This window comes from Martes martes (genome assembly GCF_963455335.1).
Source record: "Martes martes genome assembly, chromosome: 7".
Classification (NCBI taxonomy): Eukaryota; Metazoa; Chordata; class Mammalia; order Carnivora; family Mustelidae; genus Martes; species Martes martes.
In genome coordinates, this window is record NC_137894.1 from 139,184,493 (window position 1) to 139,211,714 (window position 27,222).

The 27,222-nt window shown below is 54.6% G+C and overlaps 1 protein-coding gene across 5 annotated transcripts in view; it reads right to left on the reverse strand.

Annotated features, from left to right (window-relative positions):
• Window positions 1-2,174: 2,174 nt before the first annotated feature.
• Window positions 2,175-27,222, reverse strand: part of BCL11B (BCL11 transcription factor B) — a gene marked incomplete at both ends in the record, with an annotated part of 89,467 nt that continues 64,419 nt past the window's right edge. For all 5 annotated transcript variants that reach the window (XM_080807367.1, XM_080807371.1, XM_080807370.1 and 2 more), the window contains one exon: window positions 2,175-4,225. In XM_080807367.1, the coding sequence (XP_080663493.1) occupies window positions 2,175-4,225 (2,051 nt within the window). The remainder of the gene's footprint in view (window positions 4,226-27,222) is intronic.

Consider the following 27,222-nt stretch of genomic DNA (forward strand, 5'->3'; position numbering starts at 1 on the left):
ACACACAATTTTTTTTTACCCTTGTATGTATCCAATACTGTAAACGTATTTTTAAGACAGAGTGCACTAAATTTAACTTTAGAAAAAATTAGCCGTTGTTCCTGAATTGTTTTTGTTTTTTCATTCAACGATATCAACGTGTAACTTGTGTCACTTGAGTTTTAATTCAGCAGTAAATCACCTCCACGCCAAATCTAAGCAGCGTTGTCCCACAGACAAAGGGGGATGAGGATAATTCAGCTAAGGATGTCCACGGTTGTGCTGGGCTTATCTCTTCATTTGATTGGGTCTTATGGCATTTTCATGTCCTCTATCTTCAACCAGGATTTTTTAAAATTTAATTAAAAGTAAATGTGGCTTTGTTTGTGTCTAAAGAATGTACTTTTCTTGTTTTACTCTTTTAAAAAGTCTTTTCATTTCAAAAAAAAAAAAAGTTTTGCATTTGTCTCAAGAGACTCAGATAGGAAGATCAGTTTCCAAGGCACTCACATCAAATTGAATGGCAGTAGAAAAACCGTCCAATAAATTATTTTATTTTGTTCTTTATAGTGCCAGTATTGTGAATGCCAAGCTTAGCAACACTGACACTCGATCTCGGCCGTCCCTTACAGGTTAACCCACCTCTGGGCCAAAGAGAAGAATATGCTGCAATTTCTTGTTTAGAAGCCATTTAATTTAAATGCAAACAAAAGCTTTAAAGTGCGGGTCAACAGAATTCAAATGTCTAATCTTAACAGTCCAATGTTTAGTACCTTCCAACCTAATGGGATAGAAAAGAAAAAAATTGGGAAGTAGCGCTGGGCACCTTCGGATGGAACTCTTTCCCTGCTTTTCCAGTAAAAGGGAAGAGAAATTCGCAAGATCCTCCCACCTGTCCATCCAATGTCATCAGTGTGCATTAAATGAGAGAATACTACCTTCTCTCAGTTCACCTCATCGGGGCACTTGTCTGCTTGAGACACGGTCAGTTATCACGGGAAGCAACGTGCGACTCAGGATTTCTGTGGTGGGGGGTGATGAAAAGAGAGAGAGAGAGAGAGAAGCCGTCAAGCCAAAAGAAGCCTGAAAGAACATGGCTGGTTCCTTCCTTTCTGTGTCACTGCAGGTCACCACCATCTACCCAAAAAAGTACCCTCAGCCCATTTTATCTAGCCTCATCTACAGCAAAGAGCAAAGATGGCATCCCAGGGCACGAAAACACTCCAAGAAAGAGCACCGTATCTGCTGGTCATGCACAACTCTAAGATGCTTTTGGGCCATCTCCCGGGCAGTTCTCAAAACCTATTTCTCTGTCAGTGGTGAGTTTTCTGGGGGGTGGGGGGACTAAGGAGGGGGAAGGGGGGACCTCTGACTTTCCCCCACCACTAGAAGTTTCCTTAGATGCTGTAAAGTTTGAAATCAACACAGGAAAGGCCTCTGTTACTAAGGAGATCATCAGTGCTACATCTCAATTCCAATTCTGAAACAAAGTGCTACAACGTTAAAGATTGTTATCCGCTGTACATCCACCCCTCACCCCCCCCCCAAAAAACAGCATGCCACTTTTTATTTCAGGACCAAAGGAAAAAAAAAAAAAAGAAGAAGGAATTAAAAAAAAAAAGTAAACAACTTTAAAAGTCATTTAAGTGTTGGCTTCTTCACAAGAAATTACACATGCTTAGCTTAAATCTCAAAAAAGCAACGCCCTCCCCCCCAAATTATAATTTAAAAGATAAGCTTCCCTTCTACATCGCTTGGGAGTCATTGCTCAGGCTACTACTGGGTTTTAAAAAAACAGAAACAAACAAACAAAAAAAAAAAAAACCCAAAACAAACAAAAAAAATAAACCAGAAAAAAGGATGGATACCCAACAAAATCTCGTAAAGGAATTTAAACAGAAAGAATAATAATAAAAAGTATCTGCACATGCCAAAAAAATTACAAAACCCAATAAATACAGAAATTATTGCACAGTTAAAAGGCTCCACAATTTTTACTGCCTCTATCAACCCTCGGGTTTCCATAGGACTTCGTAGACACAGGGTAGGTTGGAGCGCCGCGGGCCCCGCGCCCCGGGGCGGGCCGGGCCGGGCCGGGCCGGGGCGGGGCGGGGCGGCGCGGGCGCGCGTCGGGTCAGCATTCTCTGGGGGGGCGGCGGTTCCACTGTACAGGGGCGGGGCGCCGGGCCGCGCGCTTAGCTCCTCTCGGCCTGCTCGATTTTGACGTCGTTAGTCAGCAAGTGCTCGCCGTGCCACTTTTTCATGTGTTTCTCCAGGGTGCTGTAGACGCTGAAGGGCATCTGGCAGATGTCGCAGCGGTACACCTCCTTGCCGATCTGCCCGTGCGTCTTCATGTGGCGCGTGAGCTTGCTGCTCTGCGCGCACGCGTAGTTGCACAGCTCGCACTTGTAAGGCCGCTCGCCGGTGTGGCTCCGCCGGTGCACCGTCAGGTTGCTGCAGTTCTTGAACACCTTGCCGCAGTACTCGCACGTGTCGCTGCGCCGGCCCTCCTTGGAGCTCGGCCGCCCGGGGCCCGGGCCGCCCAGGTGCGGCGTGCTGCCCCCGCTGGCCGTGCCGCTGCGGCCCGACAGGCCGCCGTCCAGCAGGTCCCCGGGCGGCGTGGAGAAGCGCAGGCTGCCGTTCTCGGACGAGTGCTCGGACGACGTGGCGAAGGGCGACTGGCGCGCGTCCGTGAAGCCCAGGAAGGGGTCCTTCATGAAGTGCCGCGACGCCGCGTAGCCCACGAGCCACTGCGAGTACACGTTCTCGGACGGGATGAGCGCGGCGGGCGGCAGCTCCAGGTCCTTCTCCACCTTGATGCGCTTGGCCGCGCTGTTGAGCCCGGGGCTGGGCAGCGGCGCCGGCTTGCGCGGGAAGAGGCCCGGGAAGGGCTCGGCGCCGGGCGCGAAGCCGCCGCCGCGCCCGTTGACCGCGCCGCCCGGGCCCGCGTCGCCGCAGCCGCCCGCGTCGTCGTCGTCGCCCGCGTCGCCGCCGCCCGGCGCGCGCTTCAGGAAGGCGCCGCGCTTGGGCTTGTCGGCCAGCAGCTCGCCGTACTGCGGCAGCGCGCCCAGCCCCACGTTCTCCATGACCTTGCCCAGCACCAGCGCCTTCTCGTCGGCCAGCGCCTTGGCCGCGCCGCCCACGCCGCCCGCGCCCGCCACCCCGGCCACGCCGCCGCCGCCGTTCTCGCGGTTGCGGCTCAGCTCCGAGTCCATGCTGAAGCTCGACTCGGGCCGGCTCTCGTTCTCCAGCAGCAGCTCCTCCTCCTCCTCCTCCTCCTCCTCGTCCTCCTCCTCGGGCTCGGGGCCCAGCGACGGGTCGCTCTCGTGGTGGCGGAAGTCGCCGTCGGCCGCCTTGAGGCCCTCGCCGGCCAGCTCGCTGGTGCCGGGCTCCGGGGAGCTGGCGGCCGAGAGCCCGTCGTCGGAGCGGCCGGCCAGCGAGCCGGCCTTGTGCATGTGCGTCTTCATGTGGCGCTTCAGCTTGCTCGCCTGCGAGCACGCGTGGTCGCACAGCTGGCACTTGTAGGGCTTCTCGCCCGTGTGGCTGCGCCGGTGCACGATGAGATTGCTCTGGAACTTGAACGTCTTGCCGCAGAACTCGCACGACTTGCTCTTGGCGGGCGGCTGCGGCGGCGGCGTGCCGCCGGGGGGCATGGGCGGCAGCGGCGGCGTGCTCAGGAACGGGGACTTGGGGCTGGGCTGGAAGGGGTTCAGGAGCCGGTGCATAGGGTTGCCGCGGCCCGGCGACACGGGCGGCGGCGTGGAGCTGTTGCCCGCCAGCTCGCGGAGCCGCCGCGAGAAGTCCATGGCGGGAGAGTCGATGGCCATGGGGTTGAGGCGCATGACTCGGTCAAAGGCACTGGGGTGCTGGGCGACGAGCCCCATCTCCTCGGCACTGAGGCGGTGCGGGTCCAGGTGGTGGCGCGGCGGCGGGCTGAAGAGCGGCGGCGTGCCGGGCAGGCGGCCCTCGCCGAAGCCCGGGTGGTCCCGCAGGATGGGGCCCGTCATGCGCAGCAGGTTGAAGGGGTTGCTGTCGCCCAGGAAATTCATGAGCGGGGACTGGGCCACGGCCTCGGGTCCGAGCGGCGGCGGGATGGTGAGCCGCGGCGTGAGCGAGCTGCTGGCCGGCCCGGGCTCCAGGTAGATGCGGAAGCCGTGCGTGTTCTGCGCGTGCTGCAGCAGGAACCACGCGCTGTTGAAGGGCTGCTTGCATGTTGTGCAAATGTAGCTGGAAGGCTCATCTTTACCTGGGGAGACACACGGACAGAAAGGCAGACACAGAGCGTGAGAAGCAGACTGGGCGCGCCCCGCGGGGCCGGGAAGCGAGTCCTGGATCAGCAGGTCTTGGGAAGGCGGCCACGGGGCCCCGTCGGGGTGGGCGACCTGTGGGACACCCTGGCCGAGACCCCGCCCAGCTGCAGGGCTGAAGAAGCCGGCTCCGTGGAGGGGGAGACCTGGCAAAGCCCTAATGGGCCCCACCACCTCAGCTAGCAAAGGCAGTTCCTAGGCCCCGGCCTGCTCCCCCAAAGAAAAGCTGCTCTTATCGCCATCATCTCAGAAGCCAAATGAGGCCGCGTTGTGAGGCCGCCTGATGTCCACGATAACACAGCCGGGACACCTGCAACCATGACAGACCCAGGTTTTGTCAACCAAGGCACTACTGATGTCTGGACCGGGACGGCTCTGCGGTGTGTGTGTGTGGGGGGGGGGGGGGGAGTCTGTGCTTTGTAGAATGTTCAGCACCGTCCCTGGCCTCGCCCACTACAAGCCAGTCAAACTGCCTCCGCCCGCTGGAGGATCACAAACCTCTTCAGGCCTGACCAAATGTCCCCTGGGGGACAGGGTATGAAGCCGCAGCTCACAGCTCCCCCTCACCTTTAGAACCAGTGATTAGGCAATATTTGATCCAAGGGGTTTCTAAAAAACCCAAGTCGAACTCAATTGCCCAGCAAACGTCTTTTTAAAGAGAGATGGCTGATACCTCTGCACCATTTGGGATTCCAGCTAAAGGAAATGCCAGGGTTTCGTACACCAGCATACCGTCAAATTTACACACGAATTACACAGGAGGAATTTAGCATGTTAGGAAGCTCACTGCCCCCCCCAGCCCCCCTCTGGCCTCACACACACCCCCCCCAACCACCGTGTAGAATCCGGCCTCCACAGGCCCCTGGGCGGGGGAGGGAGAGGGGGCCGCTGGCGCACATGAGGTCCTTTGCTGGAATGCTAACTGCAGGACAACGTCAAATCTGACGGGGCGGTCAGGATGAACGGTGGCAAGTGTGGATCTGTTACATACTGGCTCTGGCGACATCGGGAGCAAATCTTAGTGGATACTTGTGGCACTGAGCCAGAAGCGTTACTGTCTTTGTCCATGACTGAGGCAGCCACAAAATGGAGGCTGAACGGTTTCATCCAGAAGCTGTCTTGAGCCGCCCTCCTCAAACTCCGGGGGCAGCGCGCTGCTTTCCCAGTCTGAATCGCTCCTAATGCTTTCTATAAAGGGGCAGGTGCAGGCAGGCCCTGCTTTCCACCAGGAGGGAAGAAACAGGGAACAAGACATCACAGCCAGGATCTTGAAAAATCCCTTTTGTTTTTTCAAACTGTCCTGAACCGGGAAGGTTTTAACGCTGACCAGGTATGGTCGCCTCAGACTCCCCGGTCCCCTCTCCCAGCCTCTGAGTCCCAAAAGACCTTCCAAGATCCTGCGCAGAGATTTATTTTATGTTTTCCACACACGAGTTATGCTTCCAGGGGCCTTCAGGCTTAGCTGTAAAACCCAAGTGGATGAAGGACCCAGTGCCCTGTTCGGGGGGATGGCGGCAGAGGGCAGAGACCTCTGCCCCATGCCGGTGTGAGTGTCACAGAAAGGGGCCGGGGGGTCCAGCGGGCAGGGTGCAGATCCTCCCAGAACCCCAAACCAACCGGGCCGGAACACCCACCCCTGGAAACCAAGACGGGCCTTAGGAGCGGGGTGCCTCGTAGTGATCCGACGGCTCTCGGCTCCTAGGTTCTGTCTCCGCGTTTGGTGGTGGTGCAGACAGCGGGCGGGGGAGGCAGAGAGGAAAAAGGACCCTCAGGGTCGGCTTCACTCTGCTTTTGCTAACAGCTCAAGGAGAACTTCTGAGGCAATTTTCTCTCTCCAGCATACCCACTCTGTCTGGGCAATTCAGTGCCCCACGCTGGAGTCCCCGAGGGGACTTTTTCCCGGCTGGAAAATGACAGGGAGTCCTCCCAAGGCCCTGGGGCGCCATGTTTCTCATGGGGCGCCCGCTGTACGGCGGCGCCAACCCTGGGCCTTCCCGCCAGCACGGCCCTCAGCGGGCAGAGAGAACGCCACCTCCTGTCCTCGCTTATTAGTTGATGTACTTGGGAGAACAGAGCCCTCTGCCTCAGACTGCCTCACGAGAGCGCTGCAGAAGCCACCATGTTTAGAGTCCTCCTCGAATCCTCTTCTAGAGCAAGACAGAATACATACGTAATAAATAACAAGAAGACAAATAAAATGTGCCTTTCTGACCCACGAGCTAATAACACAAATGAAGTGCCACATCCCACAAGGTCATAGATCTTCACATTAAAGAGCGTTTCTGTACCCTTCACCTGGGCTTTCGGGAACTCTAGTTCATCGATTTATGGTGCGCAGCTGCTCTGGCTCCTCGTTGTTTAAGTGGGATCCCCTTCCCCCCAATCTCTTTGTTCATCATCTTCACCTCCTTGGGCTTCCACTCCAGAGCATTTCCTGTTTCTTGTTCTGACGGCCACGTATTTTCTAGAAAGTTCTATGCTGGTGAGGAATGTGGATAACAGAAGAAAATGCAGAATCCCCCAGCAGGCCAGGAATAAAGACTGCTCTTCAGCCGAAATGGCCGATTAAAACCTTTTTTTTAACTCAAAATGGCAGCTGCTGGGAAGCATGTAGCTGCATGTTCTAAAGAGCTCAGATGTTTCCACTTCTTGCTTAAAAAAAAAAAAGAAGAAGAAAATTTTTAAAAAGACGCTTTTAAAACTCCGGAGCAGCCCAGGAAGGAAGTTACCTGTCCGTAATTCACCAGCAGGTGGGGAAGAGCTACGTGTCCATCAAATCGGATCTCAGGGCCACGGTTCGTGCCGGGGTGAGCTCTTTCTTTTCCCGCACCCCTGAACCGCTTTGGTTCCCTGACTTCCCTTGCACGATGGCACGATTCACTGCAGGCGACGGCCTTCCCAGGATCTGACAGCTTCTGACTTTTTTTTTTTTAAATCTCGCAGCCCTCAAAGGCCCTCCCTAGACAACTCTCTTTCCACTACCCCCAGCTTTTTTTTTTTTTCTTAATAAAATGTTCATTTCCATATTACCACTTCATGGTTCTCTCTTGCCTAGAAGTAGCCTTGAGCACTAGGGCTGCTCACTTTTAACAAGTGAACAATGTCAGAAGTCTTTGAAGAGCCACTCGGAACATTTTTCTATTCAAAAACTCACTAAATATTTTATACTCGCCGCATACCAGTCACAGGCGGCTCATTTTTAAATGCAACGGGAGACCCTTGGCGAGAGGGTTGGCCCCCCTCCCCATCCCAGGACCAGAGGTCACCCCCTCCTCAGGCTCAGGGCCACCTGCCCAGAGGTGAGCTGGAGGCTCGATGAGGCAACCCCTTAGCTGGCAGCCCAGAGAAGACCCACTCCCACCACGCTGCCAGGGGGGCCGCTGAGGGTCCATGTGAGCGGTGGATGCCTAGATCGTTTTGAAGTGACGTCCCTGGCAACATCAAACCCGGCCTACAGACCTAGAAACGTCAGCTGCACTTCGATCACGCAATCAGGCTTGGCGACTCCGAACCCCGGGCCCGTGTCTGTCCTTGCTTGTTTCCTTCCTCAGACAACATTACTCTCACTTGGCAAAAAACCCAGACGGGATCTTCTTTGCTCTACTGGCTCTAACGGCAGTCCTTAGGACTCTTCTCCACCCAGAAACGCCCCTTGCCATCTCTAGGTTATGGGGGCTTGGGTGACATTCCCAGCACAGTGAAGTCGCTCAAATCACAACCTCTTTGGGCCTCGATTTCCACATCAGTAGAATGGGACTAAGATACCTGCCCCTAAAGAGGGCCGGGGGCACCCAATGAGCTGCCATGTGGGGACCCCCGTGGAAATCGAGCACCACGATGCAGAGGCTGAGTGGGGCTTTCTAGGTTTCAGTGTATGGTGTCTGTCCTTGAACCTGGTAGTGCACGTTCAAGTCTGGCAGTAACAAAACCCGCCTGGACTTTTCATGCAGCTGGCTTCATGCATAAGAGCTTCCAGAGAAGTGCAAACTCGCTCACGGTGAGGGAACCTCACTTCTTACAGTGACACCTGGGGACCCACAGCAACCGGACCCTCCTGCAACGGATGGGAGTCTCCCTCCGCGGTGAGGGGTTATTGTTCCTTTTTTTTTTTTTAGTGAGCATTTAAATAATTGTTCCTCCTTATTACGCCAGTTACTCTAGTAATACTAATAAAGGTATCATGTCCAATAAAAAATACACCTTTAATGGAGTCATTATTCAATGAAAAGGACACAGCTGAGCGCACTAGTTTAACAGGTCTCTCCGAAGGCCAACTGACGCCACGAGGAAGGGCGCCCGCGCCCGTGGGAGATGCAGCGGCCCACTGCTGCTCAGAGGGGACAGCCAGGACACCCCCCAGCCCCCCAGCTCATGCGGGGCCACAGGCGAGATCCCAGCAGGGCCATTCTCCAAAGCTGGAGGCAAAAATTAGAATCCGGACCGTGGGCCGCTGACCTAAGAACCGGATCTTGGGTTCACAGCCCTCCACAGTTTGCAAAGCGCTCCGCAGCTGCCCTGGCATCTCGGCCGGCATGAGCATCGTCATTACTCACCCCGCCCCTGAGGGACACCAGGCGAGGGAGGGAATGGAGGCTCAGGAAGCAAGCAGAGGAGAGTCCCACAGCCAGCAGGGAGGGGGCCGTGACCCTCCTCAAGCTTCCCGACCCCAGGCTCACTCCCCACCCACTCTCCAGCGCTCAGTACCACCTCAGGGGCTGATCTCTCTCGCTACACCGTTTTATGATGAAAATGGCCAAGGAGGAGGTTCTCCTCCCACGCCGTGTGTCCCTTCAGTGCAGGGTACCGATTATCCTTTCATGGAACCCAGTCGAGGCCACCACAGGCCTGGCGCCCAGAGGGAGACATTTCACAAAGCAAGTGAGCCCACTTGATGGGGTGTGGAGTGCAACAGGACCCAGGACCCAGATGCAGGGGCAGGATGCTGGATCCCAGGTCCCCTATACCCCAGGAGAGGGCTTGGTTCACCGGCCAACCTCCCAGTCCTCCTCCCGAATCTGTAGCTGCTAACAAGATTGTCTCCACTGTCCCAAAATGATAGTAATTATGATCACCATTATCCCTAAAATGTGTAGACCCCTCATTAGTTGTAAAACCTTCTCCCCTTTCACGATCCCAGAAAGAAAATGTCAGCCGGCCACCTCGGCGGTTCTTGTAGGTTTTGTGTCTCTATCATTTCTGAGCACGGCCGTCTATGAAATCTAGAACCACCCCTGCTTGTTCTGAACATACCCTGTCAACCCTCGGTCTCTCTCCGAGGTGGAGCTGTGGAAACAGTCACCACAGCAGTAAACACAGACGTCATGAAACCCTTACACGGGCCTGTCCACAGCGAAGCAGGCCTGACCTCGCCCGAGACTCCACACAAGCCCTAAAGGAAGAATGGTCACTGGCCCCATTTCACGGAGGACACTGAGGCCTGGAAGAGGCCACACAGCCAGCTGTGCTCTTGAGCCCCGTCCCGTGCTGACTGGTAAGAGTTAAGAGAGAAACGTGTACAGACCCGGGGCCCCCCCGCCAGGGCACCCAGGCATGGCTGTGCCTCGGCTCCTTTCCTTTTGTCCCAGCCGGCGTGCTCACTAGAAAGTGGAGGTGGCAGCTCTGGGCTAGAACCACGGTAAGTCGGTGAAATCGTGCTGATTGCGTCTCAGGGAGAAGTCAGGGATGCACTGACACCCAGCTCCCCAAGGGTCTCCCGGGGGCTCCGCCAGCCTCCACTCACAGAGCCCATGCCCCCTGCCCCCCCACCCCATGGCAGACATGGCCAGGACACGCCTGCGCTCTTCCTCCAGGCCTCGGAATCCTCCAGATCCTCATGACCACACAGAGCGCGCCTCTGCCTCTTTGCCCTCCATGGATCCCAGTACACAGAAGCCCAGTACATGGGGGCCCAGGTGAGACGGGGCTGAACTAACTAGGTGGCAGAGTGTGTCCTGCAGAGAGCAAAGACCCCACCAGCCCTTCCTTTGTTCAGTGCACAGACAGGAGCTGGGCAGCCTGGGCGTCCGTCCCCTCGCTGGGTGGACAGAGTGCACACTGCAGGGGAGATGATGAAAAGGACAAGCACTGCGGGTGGGCAGCCGGGGTGCCGGGAGAGGGAAGAATGCACAGGCTCAGCTGAACTGGTCCTAGAGCCTGCGTTGTGGGGCTGCTGTCTGTACGGCCCCCTTCAGTCCTCGTGGTAACTACACAGGTGCCCTAAAGGAGTTTCAGGGAACTTCAGTGAGCCGGTCAAGGCCACAGTATTGGCCCTGAGTTACTGATCTAAATTCATCATCTGAGCTAGATTCCAAGCTCCCTGAGGACAGGGACCGAGCTGGCCCAGGCCGCTGCTGTGACTACGGCCACCCACACAGTGACTAATGGGACACGTGCTTCAGAACCGCGGGTGACCCACGAAAACGCTGTGTCCTCACAGCCAGCACCACGGATCACATCGTCTCCCGGACGAGGGTGTCTGGGGGAACCCGCCTGGCCCCACAGGGCTCAGCTCAGCATTCAGCCAGTGCACCACTTCCTGGGCACGCTGGGCACAGGGCCCACCCAACACGCCCACGCCTTCCAGCTGCAGCACCCACCACCCGGCAGGCCAGGATCCCAGGGGACTGCAAACAGAACCAGGACACCAGGCCACGGCCACCGCCCGACCCTCTAAGCCAGCATCAGCAGGATGAGCTCGCAGGCCACCTACCCATCCTCCTACATCCCCTGCTGCCCAGGGGAAGCGAGAGGCCCTCACCTTCCCTCACACTCCGGCCCTCTCCTTGGGGCCACATGTTTGCAACCGGGCTGGTACCTGCCTTTCCTTCTCTGCCTGAAAAATGTCTTTCCAGACCCAGCACCACCGCTACTGTATTCCCCCAGCATTTCGGGAAAACCACCTGATACTGATCACACGTAGTATCATAATCTGTCCTTGACCTTGGTTGTGTTCAACATGCATGCTATCTGCACGTACCAATGCCAGACTTGTCCTCTCAGGCAGATGTTCACAGAAACTCTAGAAAGTGGGTTTTGGGGCACCTGGGTGGCTCAGTGGGTTAAAGCCTCTGCCTTTGGCTCAGGTCATGATCCCAAGGTCCTGGGATCGAGTCCCGCATCGGGCTCTCTGCTCAGCAGGGAGCCTGCTTCCCCCTCTCTCTGCCTGCCTCTCTGCTTACTTATGATCTCTGTCTGTCAAATAAATAAATAAAATCTTTAAAAAAAAAAAAAGGTGGGTTTTAATCCAGACTTCATATAAAAAAGAAATGAAGTCTCATCACAGTTAAGTGCAGGACCGAAGGTCCCATGGTTTATGGATCACAGAACCCAGACCGACATGGGGTCTGAGCCCAGAGCCTGTGCCACGTCCAGACACACAGCTGGCTGCCCCCTCCACGAGACTGCAGCCTCCACTGTCATGGGCCCTGGGGAGGGGCCGGAGCAGGCACACAAACCACTCCACCCGCACCCACGAACACCAGCAAGCTGCAGGCTTCGTGCAGGAAATGCCGTGGGTTTCTAGGCTGAGACTAAAGACCTTATACAGATGGGAAAAGTCCGCTCCGCCTCATGGTGCTTGGGGACAGACCGTTGACCCTGCCAGCACCCCTCTGACAGAAGTACACTGTGTGCTTCCTATGCCTGAAGTTAACTAGCGCTGGCAGACCCAGCCTCCAGCCTCCCACACAGCCTCCAGCTCAAGCCTCCAACATTCCCCTAGGCAGCCAGGTGCGCACAGAAACACCACCGAACCTTGCTTCAAGCAAAAGAGCCATACCTGGGAAGTGAGTGAACCCAAGGAAATTTAACTGTGTCCCAAATGCTCTAGGGACATGCCTTTCTCATTCATTCATTCACTCATTCACTCATTCACTCATTCATTCTTTCATCTCACTATCCAGTCATCCACGGCAGACATGATTCAGAGGGATTGGCCACAACCCCTCACCTCCAGGAGGCCACAGGTAAGGGCTGAGAAGCGGGGTGAGTGAGTGGACACAAAGGATGCTACGGCAGAACAGAAGCACGGAGGAAGCTCAGAGCACCCGGGGAGAAGGCAGGCAGGTAGCAACACCGCACGGACGGGAGTGAAAATCGGACGCAGGGAGAGGGCCCCTGCCCAGACCATGGAGGGAAGGCGTGCAGGTGGAGGGCACTGCACGAGCACCCTCAGGGCTGCACAGAAGGGAAAGGCCCGGAGAGAGAAAATAGGAGACGCAGCCGGGGAGGGACGTACCTACCAGAGATTGTAGACACCTGCTCGTGGTGCAGGGCGGTCCTCGATCGCCCACACTCACTGCCCAAATCCAGGGCTGAATATTAAACGTGCAGAAGAGGCACGGCTCTCAGGTGTCCTTATCCTTCTTGTAAGGAAGCCAAGGGGCGCCTCAGGACAGTACCCAAGGTCACACTCTATCTGGTACCCCAGAAACTGCACTGCAATAGCAAAAGATGAAAGGATCTGTCCGACATCATGTCATCATTGCTCCGTCCCCCCTTCCTTGGCTCTATGACACAGAAAGCACCTGCTGGGGGCCAGGCCCTGGGCTGAGTGGAGGGACACAGCAATGTACGTCTGCCTGCAGGAGCCTGCAGCCAAGTGCAGGAGCTAATGAGTCCACCCGTCTCCAGGGAGGCTTCAGGCCACAAGGTCACCAGGAGAGGCTGTGACAGGAGGCACAGGATCCCAGGGAGGGACAGACAGACAGCAGGGGAGGATCAGGGAAGACCTCTCCGGGGAGGAGCTCCTGGAGCTGAAGTCAGAAGGAAGAAGGAAGCAGGAACCTGCTGTGCAGAGAAAGGAAAGCAAAGGTGTGCCTTGCAGAGGTAACGGCACACACATAGGCATAGAAATGGGACCCCAGATTGACGGAGGTGAGGAAAAGGGGGTTTTGGACCAATCTGAGGAGGCTCTGAAAACACAGAGGAATGGAGCCAGGTACAGGTTAAATTCCATCACTATCGAGTCCATCACGGTGCAAGCTCTAATATATTTTTTTTAAATATGAAGATTTTCAAACCCACACTCAAGGCCTACTTGAGTCAAAACCTGTTCCATGCAACAAAATGTTAGGACAACCAAACAATGAAGGGGAACCGCCTGAAGGGCTCTTTTGGAGACCAGATCCACCCTTTCCAAATTGTGAAACCATTAAGATACAAAGAAATGAAACCAGAGGGCCTGGAAAATGCAAAGAAGAAATTTAAAATTCAATCTATGAGGCTCACTAGCCTACAAGGTAGCTTCTAAATCACTGTCTCCAGCAGGAGTTCTATTATTCCAGCGAGATTCTCATCTGAACCTCCTAGGCCCGTGATCCAGCTTCAGGAACAGGGTGGTCCAGGTTCTCAGTAGAACAGAGAAGTATTAGAACTGAACTGCAGCTGCAGGCACCATGCACCCCAGATTTCCCCAGACAGTCTCGATTTCAACTGCTCAATTCTGTGGTCAGACCAGGTGTGCAGTTCAGGCTCAGGAAACGGCCACCCAGCCCAGAAACAAAGCAGTATTGCTGACCGCGGGGGCATCTCGGGGAAGGGCGAGAACAGCAGTGCTTGCTAGTAAGACAGAAGAGCTGGAGGCAGGACACACGGAGCGATTTTATATGGGGCAACTCACTCACGGCATTCTCAAAAAACTACGGCACATTCCTCAAGATTATCTTTATAGAGCTTCCCCCTTTTACATAAGGGACGCAAATCAGCTGGAAATAGTATGTCTTCCCCAAAATAGATGAATGCATCATCAGATTCCCTTGAAATCTTTCTGTAGACTTCTCTGAAAATGACCTACACCAGTGCGTTCTGGTGGGCTGAGAGATAAACTTATTTGGGTGGTTTTGTTCTGCCCCCCTCCCCACGCCCTCCAAATATATGAGGTTTTCTAAAAGCGCTGTAGCACTCTGGGGACAGGAATGTAGCCGAGAATGTGAAGCGGAAGCAGAAAGCAAATCCTCCTTATCATTTAATGGAAAAATAAAGAGTGAATTAAGAAATAAACAGGTTAAAAAAAAAAAAAACCCACAACTCCAGGCGTGAGCTGCCAGTGTGTTTGAGAGCTGGTGTGTGCAGACGCGTGCACACCTCGTGGGTATCTTCACGCACGCGTTCCGGCTGACACAGGAAGTCTCTCTTCTCCATTATTCATGACTTCCTTCGCGAGGCAGGAATCAGGCTTCCTTCCTTTCCTTAAATCCACAAAAATCTCCACATTCCACCCCAAGAAGTATTGCAGGGGCAGTAAATCTCGCTTTAATGGAGTGTACGTTTAGCTCGGAGGAGATAATTGACGTTATGGAGAGCCTTGCCGCCGAGTCCTATAGGTTAGCTAATGCAGAGGGGACTCGTTACCCACACACTACAAACAAGTAGTAATATATGTATATTGTTCAGAGTGGCGTTAGAGCAAAAGTGTTCCGGTCCGCGGGGATTGATAAAACACAAGAAAACAGCAGACATGCACTTGTAAATTTGTCTCATTTGTCTCTGAAGTTAAAGGTTATTCCCTTGTTCTGAATTTGTAATAAAAACATGCTAGCCCAAGGTTTGTGGAGGATGTTTGAATATTTAAATTGTGTATAATGATAGGCAATTATAGGATGAAAACTGGACCGTGTGAATGGGGGAGCACCGTCTGGATCACTAAGTGTTTTCCCACCACCGACTCATCTGTCTTTCACGTGCCACCCCTCCCCCTCCCGGAGGGCTGCAGAGACAGTTACCAGGTCCCAGGGCCACCAACCAGCAACCAACCAAGCTGGGGTTTGCTCTGGTGGGTGGGTTCCTCCCCTTCTCCTTTTCTTCTTTTAGTTTTGTTTTCTTCGACATGCACGGCACATCTCTCCAACCACAGGCGGAGGAGACCGAGGCCACGGCCCCTGGCGGGCAACCCGCCACATGTCGTCCTTCCGCAGCGTTTCCTCGAGGCGGGAGGCGAGGCCGGGCACGGGGAGGGGCCTGGTGGCAGAGTTCGCAGGTCTCCCCACACCTGGGAGAGCGGGGTGGGGCTGCTGGGAGCCCCCCGCGGTGGCATGCCCGTGGTGGCTCCGTGGCACCCTGGCTGGTGCCCGAGGTACCCGGCCGGCCCCGTCCAGGTTAACCAACGCCAGTGTTTGAGTAACTCCAGCCAGCTTGTCACCGAGCACAAAAGTCATCAGCGAGTGAATGTTCTTTTCTGCACCACAATTAAGACGAATCAATACGACGTGCCACAAATGGTATTTTACTCTCAATAAGAACTCGAGCTGAGTTTATTCAGAATATTTTAGCGCTTCCCCGGGGGATTTTGGGCCGACGCAGATGGCAAATAAAGTACTCAGCCTAAGGCTACAGCACATTATGGTAATTCTAATGTCAGATGTACTTTAATATACAGCTCTATTTAATCACCCCATTATTTCACATTTCCATATGAAAAACCTGCGGCACTTCTGCAGCGCTCTGCCTCTGCCACGGTGCCAGCTTCCTCCAACCCGCCGGCAGCCGGGGACATGGTCATCCTCGCCAGGCGCAGCTCCGTGCCGAAGTTTCCGGGTGCTCCGGTGTGCAGCCAAGCTGCCCGGCGGGATCCGAAAATCAGAGGATTCAGAGATGTACCAAATGCCGCAGAGGTTACGGAAAAACCCGACCGAGCACTTTTCCACCTCCCCCACGCACACGCTCTCTCACACTCACACACACACACGCACGCACGCGTGCACACACACACGGGACGGAGAGACAATTACATGCATGCCTTCCACACCACCCGTCTCCAACACCAGCAGCCACGGCATGGTGGCTGGGCGGCCCAATGGCTAGATCCAACTGCGGCTCGGGGCTGGTGGAGATGTGGCTCCTGCCATGGCCCGCAGAGCCCGTGCCGGTGAGTTCTCACTGCACTGCCCACCCCCGCACCCCCCCACCACGGGCACATGAAAGCAGCGGCAATGCCAAGGGGCAGGGGACCTGTGTCAGTGGTGACAAAGGATGTGGGCAGAGCAATGGGGGGTCGGGGTGGGGGGCGGGGGAGCGGCAGCCCAAACTGCCTGTACAGTCTGGAGCCAGGAGGCCCCCAGGACAGCGCTGTCAGGTTTGCACTGCAGAACCTGAAGCCGAGAAGCCCGGGCCCCAGGGGAGATGGCGTCCCGTGAATTCCAAATGGCTCTTGCACCTCCAGGCTGGCTCTGCTGGCCAGCTGGCGGAAAGAAGCCAGCGGAAGCCTGGGTTTTGGCTGAGCCCAGGAAATCACTCTCTCGCGGTCACAGGCATACTTGGCCACGCGGTGTTCCAAGGAAGCCCGGCACAAAACCCGCCGACTACTGGGGTCTTGAGTTCTCAAAGAGGAGTCTTTTGATGGATGAAATGACACCTGGGCACCTGACCCTCCCGGCTGCCCCAGGAATGAGTCAACGTTAAAGCCACAGAACACGATTCTTGTAAATGGGTACAGCATATCATCAAAATGAAGCGCTTGCCGTGAGCAAGCGAGGTCCGGTTCCCACCACGGGGTACCAACCTCTCGGGAAGGAGGGAAGTGAGGGGAGAGGAGGGCGGGAGGTAGGGTGAGAGCACGCAGAGGAGGAAGGGCAATAAAGAGAGGATGTCCCAGCGCGCGATGCCAAAAACACCGGCAAATACCTCACAACCATCAGTTCACTGGTACGATGATCAGTTCCCCAACACCAGAGTTGTCGCAGACGCTCCACATAGGAAACATTTTAGAGAAAACTGCTTGCTCATTTGAAAGGGCGGACTTTGGCCAACGTGGCCATTCCAACACCTGCAGATACCGCTGGGACGGACAGCTCACCGCCCCTCACTGGCCACACCAGGGCCACCCTTCAAACCCAGATCATCCTGCAACTTCTTTTAAAAATTCACTTTGGGGGTAAAAATCAAGTGGGGGACTCATTCTCAATTTCCAAGGCCTTTGAGTCCACCCTGCTATTATTGCTGATTTGTAACCCTAAAAACGGGTCTTAATAGTCTCCAGCCCTTCTCTCGCTGTAAGTTTGGGAAAAAAGGCCAGACCGGTGGTACTCAACAGAGGACTGTTCTGCCCCTGTAGGGAGTTTTGGCAATGTCTTGAAACATTCTGGATTGTGGATTGCCACGACTGGCAGAGGTGAGGCTGTGGCTGGCCTCTACTGGGTGAGAGCAGGCATCCTACGACAAGACACCAACCAGCCCCAAATGTCAGCAGAGCTGCGGATACACCTCCTGGGAAAAGACTCCTCACTTTCAGTACTGACCTCCTTGTAGGCTCTGCGGCTTAACCTGCAAAACTGACTGCGAGAAAGAGAGAGAGAGAGAGAGAGACAGGGAGAGAGCAAGGAGGGGTGGGGAAAGAGGGTGGAGAGAAACTCAGAGAGAGGAGAGGAGAGGAGGGGCCGACGTCATTTACTTTTGGCAAGAAGCGAGCTTGGGGCATCCCAGTCAGCTTCATCATTACAGAAATCGTCTGAATCCCAGAGTCGCTGGGGACGGTGGGTCCGGGGCTCCCAGGGAGCTCTGCGCCTCGCAAGCGGGAATGCCAGCCTGAACAGGCAGGGGGAGCAGGGGTGCACTAACGGTCCCCGCACCCCCTCCCCAGCTCTCCTCCAAAACCCCTGCCTCTTGCGGGACGCCCCCCTCCAGAACTGGGCTCTGCCACCCGTGCAGGGACGTCAGGGGCTGCCCTAGATTCGGCGGCTCACGTGTGAGCCTTGCAACAGCGGCTGCAGGAGATGAAAACCCAAATATACTTCCTGAAGTCAAAGAGATAAAAATACAATTTCTGCTGTGTACGGCACTCTTTGGCGCGGCTGCAATACTTACGGGGGGGGGAGGGGGTTATGGATGGGGGGTGGGGGGAGAGGAGATGACCACGCAGGCTTAAGTAAATTCTTTTTTTAAAAAAACACACGATCCAGAGAGATTACATAAAAAGTACAATTAAGGACCGCTCAGAATCCCGAGGCCTTCAAGAACGTGCTGCCTCCGGAATATTTTTAGAACAATCACTGGAGTGATTCTTCTTAGTTGTAGAAACACTCCAAATCAGAAAGTCAATTTTTCCTCTATTCGCAGAAGCGAGCTGGCCCCACTGGCCGGCAGCGCGTGTTTTGCTTGGCGGCCGCTCGCAGCACTGTCTTGGCAGCGTTTCCTTGGAGCGCGCACGGGGAACCTGGCGCTCACACACGGTAGCACTTGCATTTCAAACGGCCCAGCCACGCTTCCCTAATAACAGCCTGGGAACTGCAAAACCCCTGTAAGCCCAGCCCTTTCAATGGGGAACAGAGCTCGGCCTTCGGGGCCCTTCTCACCACAATAGGGGTTGTAAACTGGGGCTGGGGCTTTTCAATAAAGATGTTAAAAGGCGGGGGAAAAAAAAAACGCTGCCACATTCTGGGGATGGCGCAAGCGACCTTCCCCCTTGCCCCTTGCTTCCCCCTACCCCAGAGGCCCAGCCTTGGCTGGCTCCTCCAATCCATCTGCCCTCTGGACAGGCACCAGCTTGTCTCGGACCTGCTGGAGTATTTGCCCAGGAAGGGGCATGGGGACTCCAGAACCATACTGGGGCTGGGGGTCCTCAAGTCTGACAGATCTGGCTCTCCAGCTTCTAGCCTCGGCTGAACATGAAGTGAACGAGTGAACTCAACTATGGGCTGAGTTTCCTTGTCCTCCGGCGGCATGACTACCTGGGGGTGGGGGGTGTCTTGAGAACGCATGAGGAACCTTGCATCAGGTCAGTGCTCAGCAGAGGAAGCTACTGCCCAGAACGTGAATGAGCACACGAATGAATGAGTGGATGAATGAATGAATGACAGCAGGAGGCAGAGCAGGGCCACCACACAGGGGTGAGCCCACCCCACTCCTTCCTGGGGCAGCGGCCAAGGCCCCACCCTCCACACCAGGGGAGCTGTCCCTCAGAAAAGGGACTTCCAGGTATCATTTCCACCCCTCCCTGGCAGCAAGAAATGTAGTTATTTGGGCCTCTTAGAACTGGCTCCTTACCACTGTCTCTGCTTCACACGTTCCTCTTTCTCTCTCTCTGTGTTGTTTACAAAGGTTTCATTATGTTTTCAACTAATCAGAAAGGCCCCGCTAATACACAATTAACATGTGATTATAAAAAAAAAATTAAAATAGCTTCCAGAAGAAGGAAATGTAATTAAGTAGAGAATGCTTTTCAATAAGTGCTTGCTTTAACCCATTGTCAGAACACAGTCTACGTTCGTCCACAATGCCTGGAACAGATGCCAAGGGCAGAATGTTAAAAGCAAGTTTTAAAAAAAAAAAAAGGGGGACATTATTTTCTGGAGGAATAATAGCCATCGAGTTGGCACGACATGCCGGAAAGCTCAGATTCTGCCTGCAGAGGGGTGACCTCCCCCAGTCCTCTTACCCCTCTCTCCTATAAAAATACTTCCCTTCTAGAAAATAAAAGAAATGAGTAAACCCAAATCCAGGATCGTAAGAATGAGCACAAGTGAGTGAAGAAACAATAGTCACACACACACATACACACACACACACACTCCACCACTCACAGATGTTGTAGTCCAGACCATGAAGAGAGCCTGATATCACCACTTTCTGATAAGTCTGTGATTGTTTTGTTTCAAATCATTTTGGCCAAATTTCGAAGGAGCCTGTCTTTAAAAAGCCCAAGTCTAAAACGGGGTTTTGACCTCACATTCAAGGAGCAAGCTGACAAACTGAGAGATTTTGTTATTTCCCGGCTCTTCATGACCCTCAAATCAATTCTATATGCCAACGCGGGCCCAGCCCCCGGGTGACTGGCCCGTGGGTGACTGGCCCACAAGCATGTCAATGGGAATGAGGGCCCGCGGGATCTGATGGTTTCTGCCGATCCATACAGCCCCACAGCAAATGGCAAATTCGGCAAGTTCCCAAGAAAATGGGAACTCTGTGAGAAACACGTATGGCCCTGTACACGAAGCATCCAGTCTTCACCATAATTCTCCTAAACATGATGGGGAAGAAAAAAGATTGGGAAAGTTGGGGCTGGTGGCAGGGCTGCCTCAACTGGGGACCTGTACTCCATCCTCCAGGCCTGAGGAGAAAACAAGCATTTCCAGTCCCAGACTGTCCCCAGTGGTGGAGGCAGCCGATGGTGAATGGCCTGCACCGACTCAGAAAACGCACCCTGGTCTGGTGGGCTGGGCCTGCTAAGGAGCTGGGGCTTCTGGATCAGTGCTCCAGAGTAGGGGCAGAGCCAGGGGCCTGGGGTATGGCTGGCCTCCCGGCAGTGCGGCCCCATTTGCCCCAAGCAATGGGCACAATGCAACGGGTTTCTGGTCTAGACTCAGCAGTTACTAGCTGGACAACCCTGGGCCAAGGCCCCCTACCTCTCTGCATCTGTCATTTGGTGTGACCTCCCTCATCTGTAAAATGACCCCAAGAGTAAGCTCATTTCTATCTGCCTTTTGGGGAGAAGAGTGCAGAGTGAGACCCCGAGGAGGTCCCATGGAAGTGCTGAGACCCAGGCCTAGACAGTCTGGCTCAAGAGCCCATCATCTTAACCACAGCCCGACTGCCCTCGACAACAGGGACCCCGGGAGCACTGATAGACTCGCACCACGGGCACCAAGTCAGTGGGGCCTTGCCCCGTCCTTACTGTAACCCAGACGCGTACTTTCACTGCGTTTCCAAAATGAGAAACCGAAGCTAAGGGTTGCCTGAGGCTACCAAGTCATAAAAACAAGAACAAGGGCAGGTGACAAGCAAGCTCACCCTGCCGCACTCCCCGACCACCGGCCCCAACCAGTATCAGATGGGGAAACCAAAGTCGCCCAACGTGGAGAAAGGACTTCCCAAGGTCACACACCAGCCAAGCCCTGGATCAGGAACCTCACCAAACCATCACAGGCACCACCAACACAGCGGGTCTACTTGACCCGGGACTCCTTCTGGAAAGAAAGGAAGAGAAGCCACCAATGGCTCCCCTGTCATTTTCCATGTGTCCTCTGCAGGGCTCCACCTGTGCCCTGGTTTCACAGATGAGACCAGAACAAAAAGGCAGATGGCACATCCACGGCCTACACCCTCAGCCCAGAGTCGTGTCCTTGCTCTGCCCACCGCATTTCCCTGGGACACAGCACCCCAAAAATAATGGCCTGCCCCCATCAAGTGTTTGCCGGTACCTCAGTATGTCATCACTAGCCCTTGTTAGCCTTGCCACTTTGAATGCCAGGGAGAATCCAAGGCTTAGAGAGGTCTCTGCCTGAGGTCACACACACTGGGGCCTGCAGCGCAGGTGGCGTTCGAGACAAAATATAAGTCTCTATTTGATAGCACCTGCCTCCCCCGCGTCCCCAGTGATAACAGGCCTCCCTACGACAGGAGCCTTGTCCGGTCCATCCCCATATCCCTTCACCACGCGGCGTGGCTGACACACAGTAGGTGCTCACTTTCCTAACACCTGCTGGCCTCCACTGAAATGCCTGCCTGCCGCCCAGAAGGGCCGTGAAAATTCTGCACTTGGCGCCGGCCCCTCGCGTCTGCACAGCGCAGCAAGAATGACAATTCTTGCTAGATAAATATCTGGAAAGAAGTCGGGAAACAATTAAAACTAGAAGCTAATAAATGATGAAGAAGCCCATGAGCCAAGTCCTGGCCCATTTCCCAGTCTTCATTCATGCATCAGAAAACCCCAGCGGTCCGAGGCTTCAAGAGGGCAGCTGGGCAGTGGGGCTGTCCGACGTAATATAAATGGGAATTAGATATGATCGAATGTACTCATCGCATTCCCAACAGCAGCCACTCTCCCGACTCCCCTTCCCGTGGCTCCCCAGCCAAGCCCCTTCTGGGGAACTCTGGACAGATGATCTTGTAACCAGGCAACCAGGAGGAAAGGTTCCAAAGTTCCTCCACAGGAACCAGGGCGCTGCATTCTGCCGGGGTGGCTACCGGGACACGGCGCTGTGACACTCTCTTCCGGACCTTTAAAAAGTGGGGGGTGGGGGTGCACTGGCTATTCACCCAACATGAAGACTGGAATGTCCCTCTTCCCCAGCAAGGTCTGTGGGCCCACCTGCTCTGCAGGGAGACAGCCCCGTGCCCCCGCCAACAACAGGATGGCCGTCACGTGTCTGCAGCCACGGGTCCCAGGACACAGCTCTTCCAGGCTCACACCGTGCAGCACCCTACCCCCTCGGACCGCACACCCTCTGCAGCTGTTTTGGCAAATGCTCCCAAGATTCGGGGAGCCCGAAGCCTCAGAGGTTCGGGGGGGGTCAGCTACACTTTGGGGAATTATGCGCCCACAGTCAAGGAGAAGATCTTGTGTCCATGGGAGAGGGAGACACGGAAGGGGGATCTTAGAGCCCCTGACAAGACCATGGAAGCTCTGTGTGTGGCGAGGGTATGCACCCACCCGTCCACTCTGAAAAATCCAAACACTTCTGAAGCCGCATTAGACACCTCAAAAGCCTAGTGCTTTCACTGGGCATTTGGCGTCAGCCGGGAGTTTTCACATCCAAGGGGGCGCTGGGTCCTCTGCGGTTAGCAGGGTGCCGTGATTATCAAGCTGAGTGTGATCATGGCAGGCTCGGGGCTGGAGGGGGAACACGGAGCCTCCACCAGGAGCCTCCCTAGTACTAGGAACGGGGCCTGAAGGAGTTGGAGACATAATGTCGTCCATAATGCATCCCATGCCTGGGAGTGTACCCAGGCCCGGGATGCAGAGCCAGAAGCCAACTGCGAGTCTTCCCGCCCCCCTGGCCTGGCTCTCCTTAGGTATAGCGAACAGCTGTTGCTAACCGTCATCTCAATTGAGGGCAGGTACAGGATTACAGAGGATGGCATCAGGTTGGACATCGTGGGCAGATGAGTGAGAAGGGGAACACAGGCAGACGGACACACCTGCCGAGGACCCAGCCGGGGCCAGGCACTGACCCGGGCCCTGAAGAAGCCCCTCGTCCCTTCCCACCAGCCAGCCAAGGTCAGCAGACAAAGTAGAGTCCAGACACTCTGAATTCAGGGCAGACCTCTCACTGCGTTTCTTTCCCCAACAACCACAGTGCACTTACTAAAAAAAATGAGTGAGGCTGGAGAATTAAAAATTGGAAAGAGAATTTTTTTCACCGAGAGAGCAAGCCTTTCTCCAGAGAGCACCTGAAGACCCTGTCGGGGCGGATGGGGGGTGGCTGGCATCCCCATACCTGATGATGGTCTTCTGACGACACCAAGAGGCACGTGTGCTCGTGCACACACACCACACTTACTCTTCCAGCGGCGGGAAGAGAGTGTGAGTCTAACATCTCTATCCGCAGGGAACTGACCACAGCCAGAGACCGGGCGGACTGCTGGAGGTGCGGAGACTGGCCTTCCGCTAAGCCAACGTCCTTACCAAATGTCACACTTCGGAAGCAGGCACCCAGCCCCGGAAGATGAGGGTCTGGGCCCCACCAGGGGTCCTGACTCCCAATTTGGAGCCACAAGCAGGGAATGGAGATAAGGTCAATGAAAAGAGGGTGCCTCCTGCCTGGGCCGCACTGTGGAAGTCACCCGTCACGGCCCGGCTGATGCAAGCCTTCAGCTCCTGTAACCCTGATACACATAAGGGCTGAAGGGTTTTCTGGGACGTGGAAAGAAGAGTTAATGAAGCCGCAGGCTTGGCAGAAACCGACATAGGGTGCCCGGCTAGAAACTTCTCTTTCCAATCAGCAGAAATAACCATCACTTGTGAAATCAACATTACTGTGTCTCCTGATTTTTAAAGGAATACTTTCTTCTCACAGAAGACTTTACAGATACAGACCAGGATACGGGAGGAAACACACTACCAAAATCACCTCCATGAAAATGTTGGCATTCCCTTTGCTACAAACGTGTGCGCGCATGCGCGCGCACGCACACACACACACACACACACACACCTGCTGACTGAGCCCTTCCCGTGTACAGTTCTGGTTTGGGCCTCCCTCTCCTGGGTGTCACATTGGGAGCATTTCCCCACATCGCTAGAAACGCCGCGAAGTCATTATTTTTGGTTGCTATGTGAAGTTCCACCATCCGGCTGGGAGACCGCACATTCTAACCATTCTCCTCCCTCCTGGGATCTACTTGCTTCCAGAACTTTCCACCATTACAAGGAGCCTGCAGGTGTGTGCATTTTCCCGCATATCCGTGGCGAGCCTTCAGGATGGCGTCCCACAAGTGGCACTCCCGGGCACAGGGGGGTGAGGGGTCTCAGTACATGTTCCCAGCTACCCTTCCAGCACCTATCCCTGCACTGCTTTACAATTCGCCCTAACAGGGCAGAACAGCTGGCCGACCTCACCCTCGGTCAGCACACATCCAGACGTCCCATTTGATCACTAATTATGGAAGAACCCTCCCCAGCTGGGCTGGTGGGCTTGTGGCTCTTCTGGTCCACGCCAGACTGACGATGCCTACCTCGCGGGGACGGCTGTCTCCCCGGCACACCCCAGAGGCAGGCCCGGCGCTGAGGACACACCAGCGAGCCTTCCTCCGACTCCCTGGCTGCCAGCTCCCTCCTCAGAATGATGCTTTGCATGGGGCCACTGTCCACAAACAATCATTTTTCAAAAAACAAACAGAAAAAGCGAGTCGCCGATACTTTTGCGCAATACTTGTCCGCTTCCTGAAAATGCGAGATAATGAATAAAAATGTTCATTACTGAATTATTCACTTTCCTCCCTGATTCACGTCCTGGTAATTACCGTGACCAGCCTAATAAAAACTGCTACAAACCGAAGGTCAACCGGCAGTTAGAAGTGTTCATTTTCATTTCAATGTATTCATCTCTGGCTCCTAATGGCCTCATTTTCTCCCATGCTCCTTAATAAATACCACTGAATTACAGGTTAAATAGCTAAATTAAATTATTGCAATTACAGCGTGCAGAGCCCTGAATCTGGGTTTACCTTTCCCAGTTCAATTAGAGGCGAAGTTTCAACAGCCGTGGAATTCTGATTGCTGTCAATATTCTCAATTGCTGAGAATCCACACGGGCGCCCAGATATTTGGTGAGAGGGTTTCCTTCCCCCCCTTGTTTCTGAGGGGCTGATTGGAGCTCTCGACTAAAACAAAATCACACAATCAAAAGTGGTTTTTGGAAAGCGACCACAAGGCATAATTGATTCCTTTCGACTGAAAAGGGAAAAGACTTAGCAGGGTTCTGGCTAAACGTTGTGTGCGTACGTGTGTGTGTGTATGTGTGTGTGTGTACACACAAAAGAACACCCCCATCTTCTGAAGGGGAAAGTACATTTCAATAAATCCAGATCCTCTCTCCTTCATGCCACTGGCCCACAATTATTTTACGGGTCCACATTAAAGAGCTTCCTCATTATTTAAATATATTCTAACGCTTGTTGCTATTGCCTCGCCACAGGATTAATTATCCAACATCCCTTATAAGACAGAGTGTCTTAATAATACGGAGGGCCTGGGAAGGGGGGAAAAAAAAAACCTTGCCTGTTCTGTTTCCCCAAATCCCAAGATGTGAGAGTCTATTTCTTGTGGAAGAGCTCCCCCTTACTTCTCTGTCCCTCTGCTTCTAAAGGCACCAAACCCCACCGCTGGCAGGGCTCATCTTTTTTTCTTTTTTTTAAACAATCATATTAACACACAGCACGGGTGAGCAGTGAAAGCCCACGAGGCCCACCCACGAGTGTTTAGAAATCTGGGATGCGGCGGAGAGCCACGTCATGGGGGGAAGAGCCCACCCAATTCCCTGGCCCCCAAGCCCAGGCCTGGTCAGACTTGAGGGGAGAGCCGACTCCAGCCCGGTGGGCAGGGGAGGGGCTGGCTGAACGCCGTCATCCACACAGGAGGCTGTTTGGAACTCTGTCATCCCTGCTCAGAAAGCCCACGGCTGAGCCACAGCCAAGCATGGAAAGGCCAGTGCCCAGAGCCAGAGTCAGGGGATGTGGGCAGTGACTGCGATCCAGGCACGGTGGTCATCAGGCAAGGGTCTTCTCAGCGAGCTCTGCTTAGGAACTCATATCCGGAAGCCTTCTAACCATGACAGGCCTCTCTCTGGGGGTCTGGGTGCTTTGTCTGTTTCCCAGAAAGGTGGAGGTTTCTCTGCCCCAGCCCAGGGAAGCCACTTTGCACGTGACACTGGAGTGGGAGGCATCTGTGTTAGTACCACATGGCCCTCTCCTCCAGCCAGGGTCACAGCCATGGCCCAGGGTTCCACTACAAATGCTTGTTCTGGGGCCTGGGCCACAGCCCACCAAGGCCACGTGCCCCTATATTGGGCAGGTGACTGACACAGGCACTTCCAGACCAACCCAGAATGGAAGCAGGGAGAACAGGAACAGGAGCTGCTCGAGGACAGGGCCTCCCTCGGGCCTGGCCCAGAGCGACCCTGGGTCAGTATCTGCTGACCCAAACCAAACGCAAAGCCTCCCCATTCTCGGCCAGCTGCCTCAGGCAGCCCTTGGAGCCTTTTTCCTCCCAGACCAAACTTTGCTGACATAAGGAAGTTGGCACGGCCAGACCCATTGTGGTAGGGAGGAGGAGCCCGGGCACCCAGACAGGTCAGGGTGGACACACATCACCCTAACTCTCCAGGCACCCAGTGTTTTCCTAATGGCAGGATCCATACCACAGAGCACCCGGTTTCCCAAGAGAAGCGGCCAGTGGCCCATGCAAATATTTCTACAAAGGAAAAAGCAACTCTAGCCAGAGATTTCTAGCTCTGGAAATCAAACCAAGACTCACTTTAAAGAATGTCTGAGAAACAAGTTGACCATCAACTGCTTAAAACCAATCAGTAGTTGAAAAGCTAGCACAAAATTAACACTTCAAATACTTGGGGCCTTTGGGGGTGGGCTGCACATGCGGTGATGGGGCAAGTCTCCCAAGTACTAGGCACATTCACACCTAGACCCGTCCTTAAACCTTGCAGCAACCTGAGGAAATAGGTACCATATTCCTCTTCGTCATCACCACCATCATCATCCCACTGCGGGG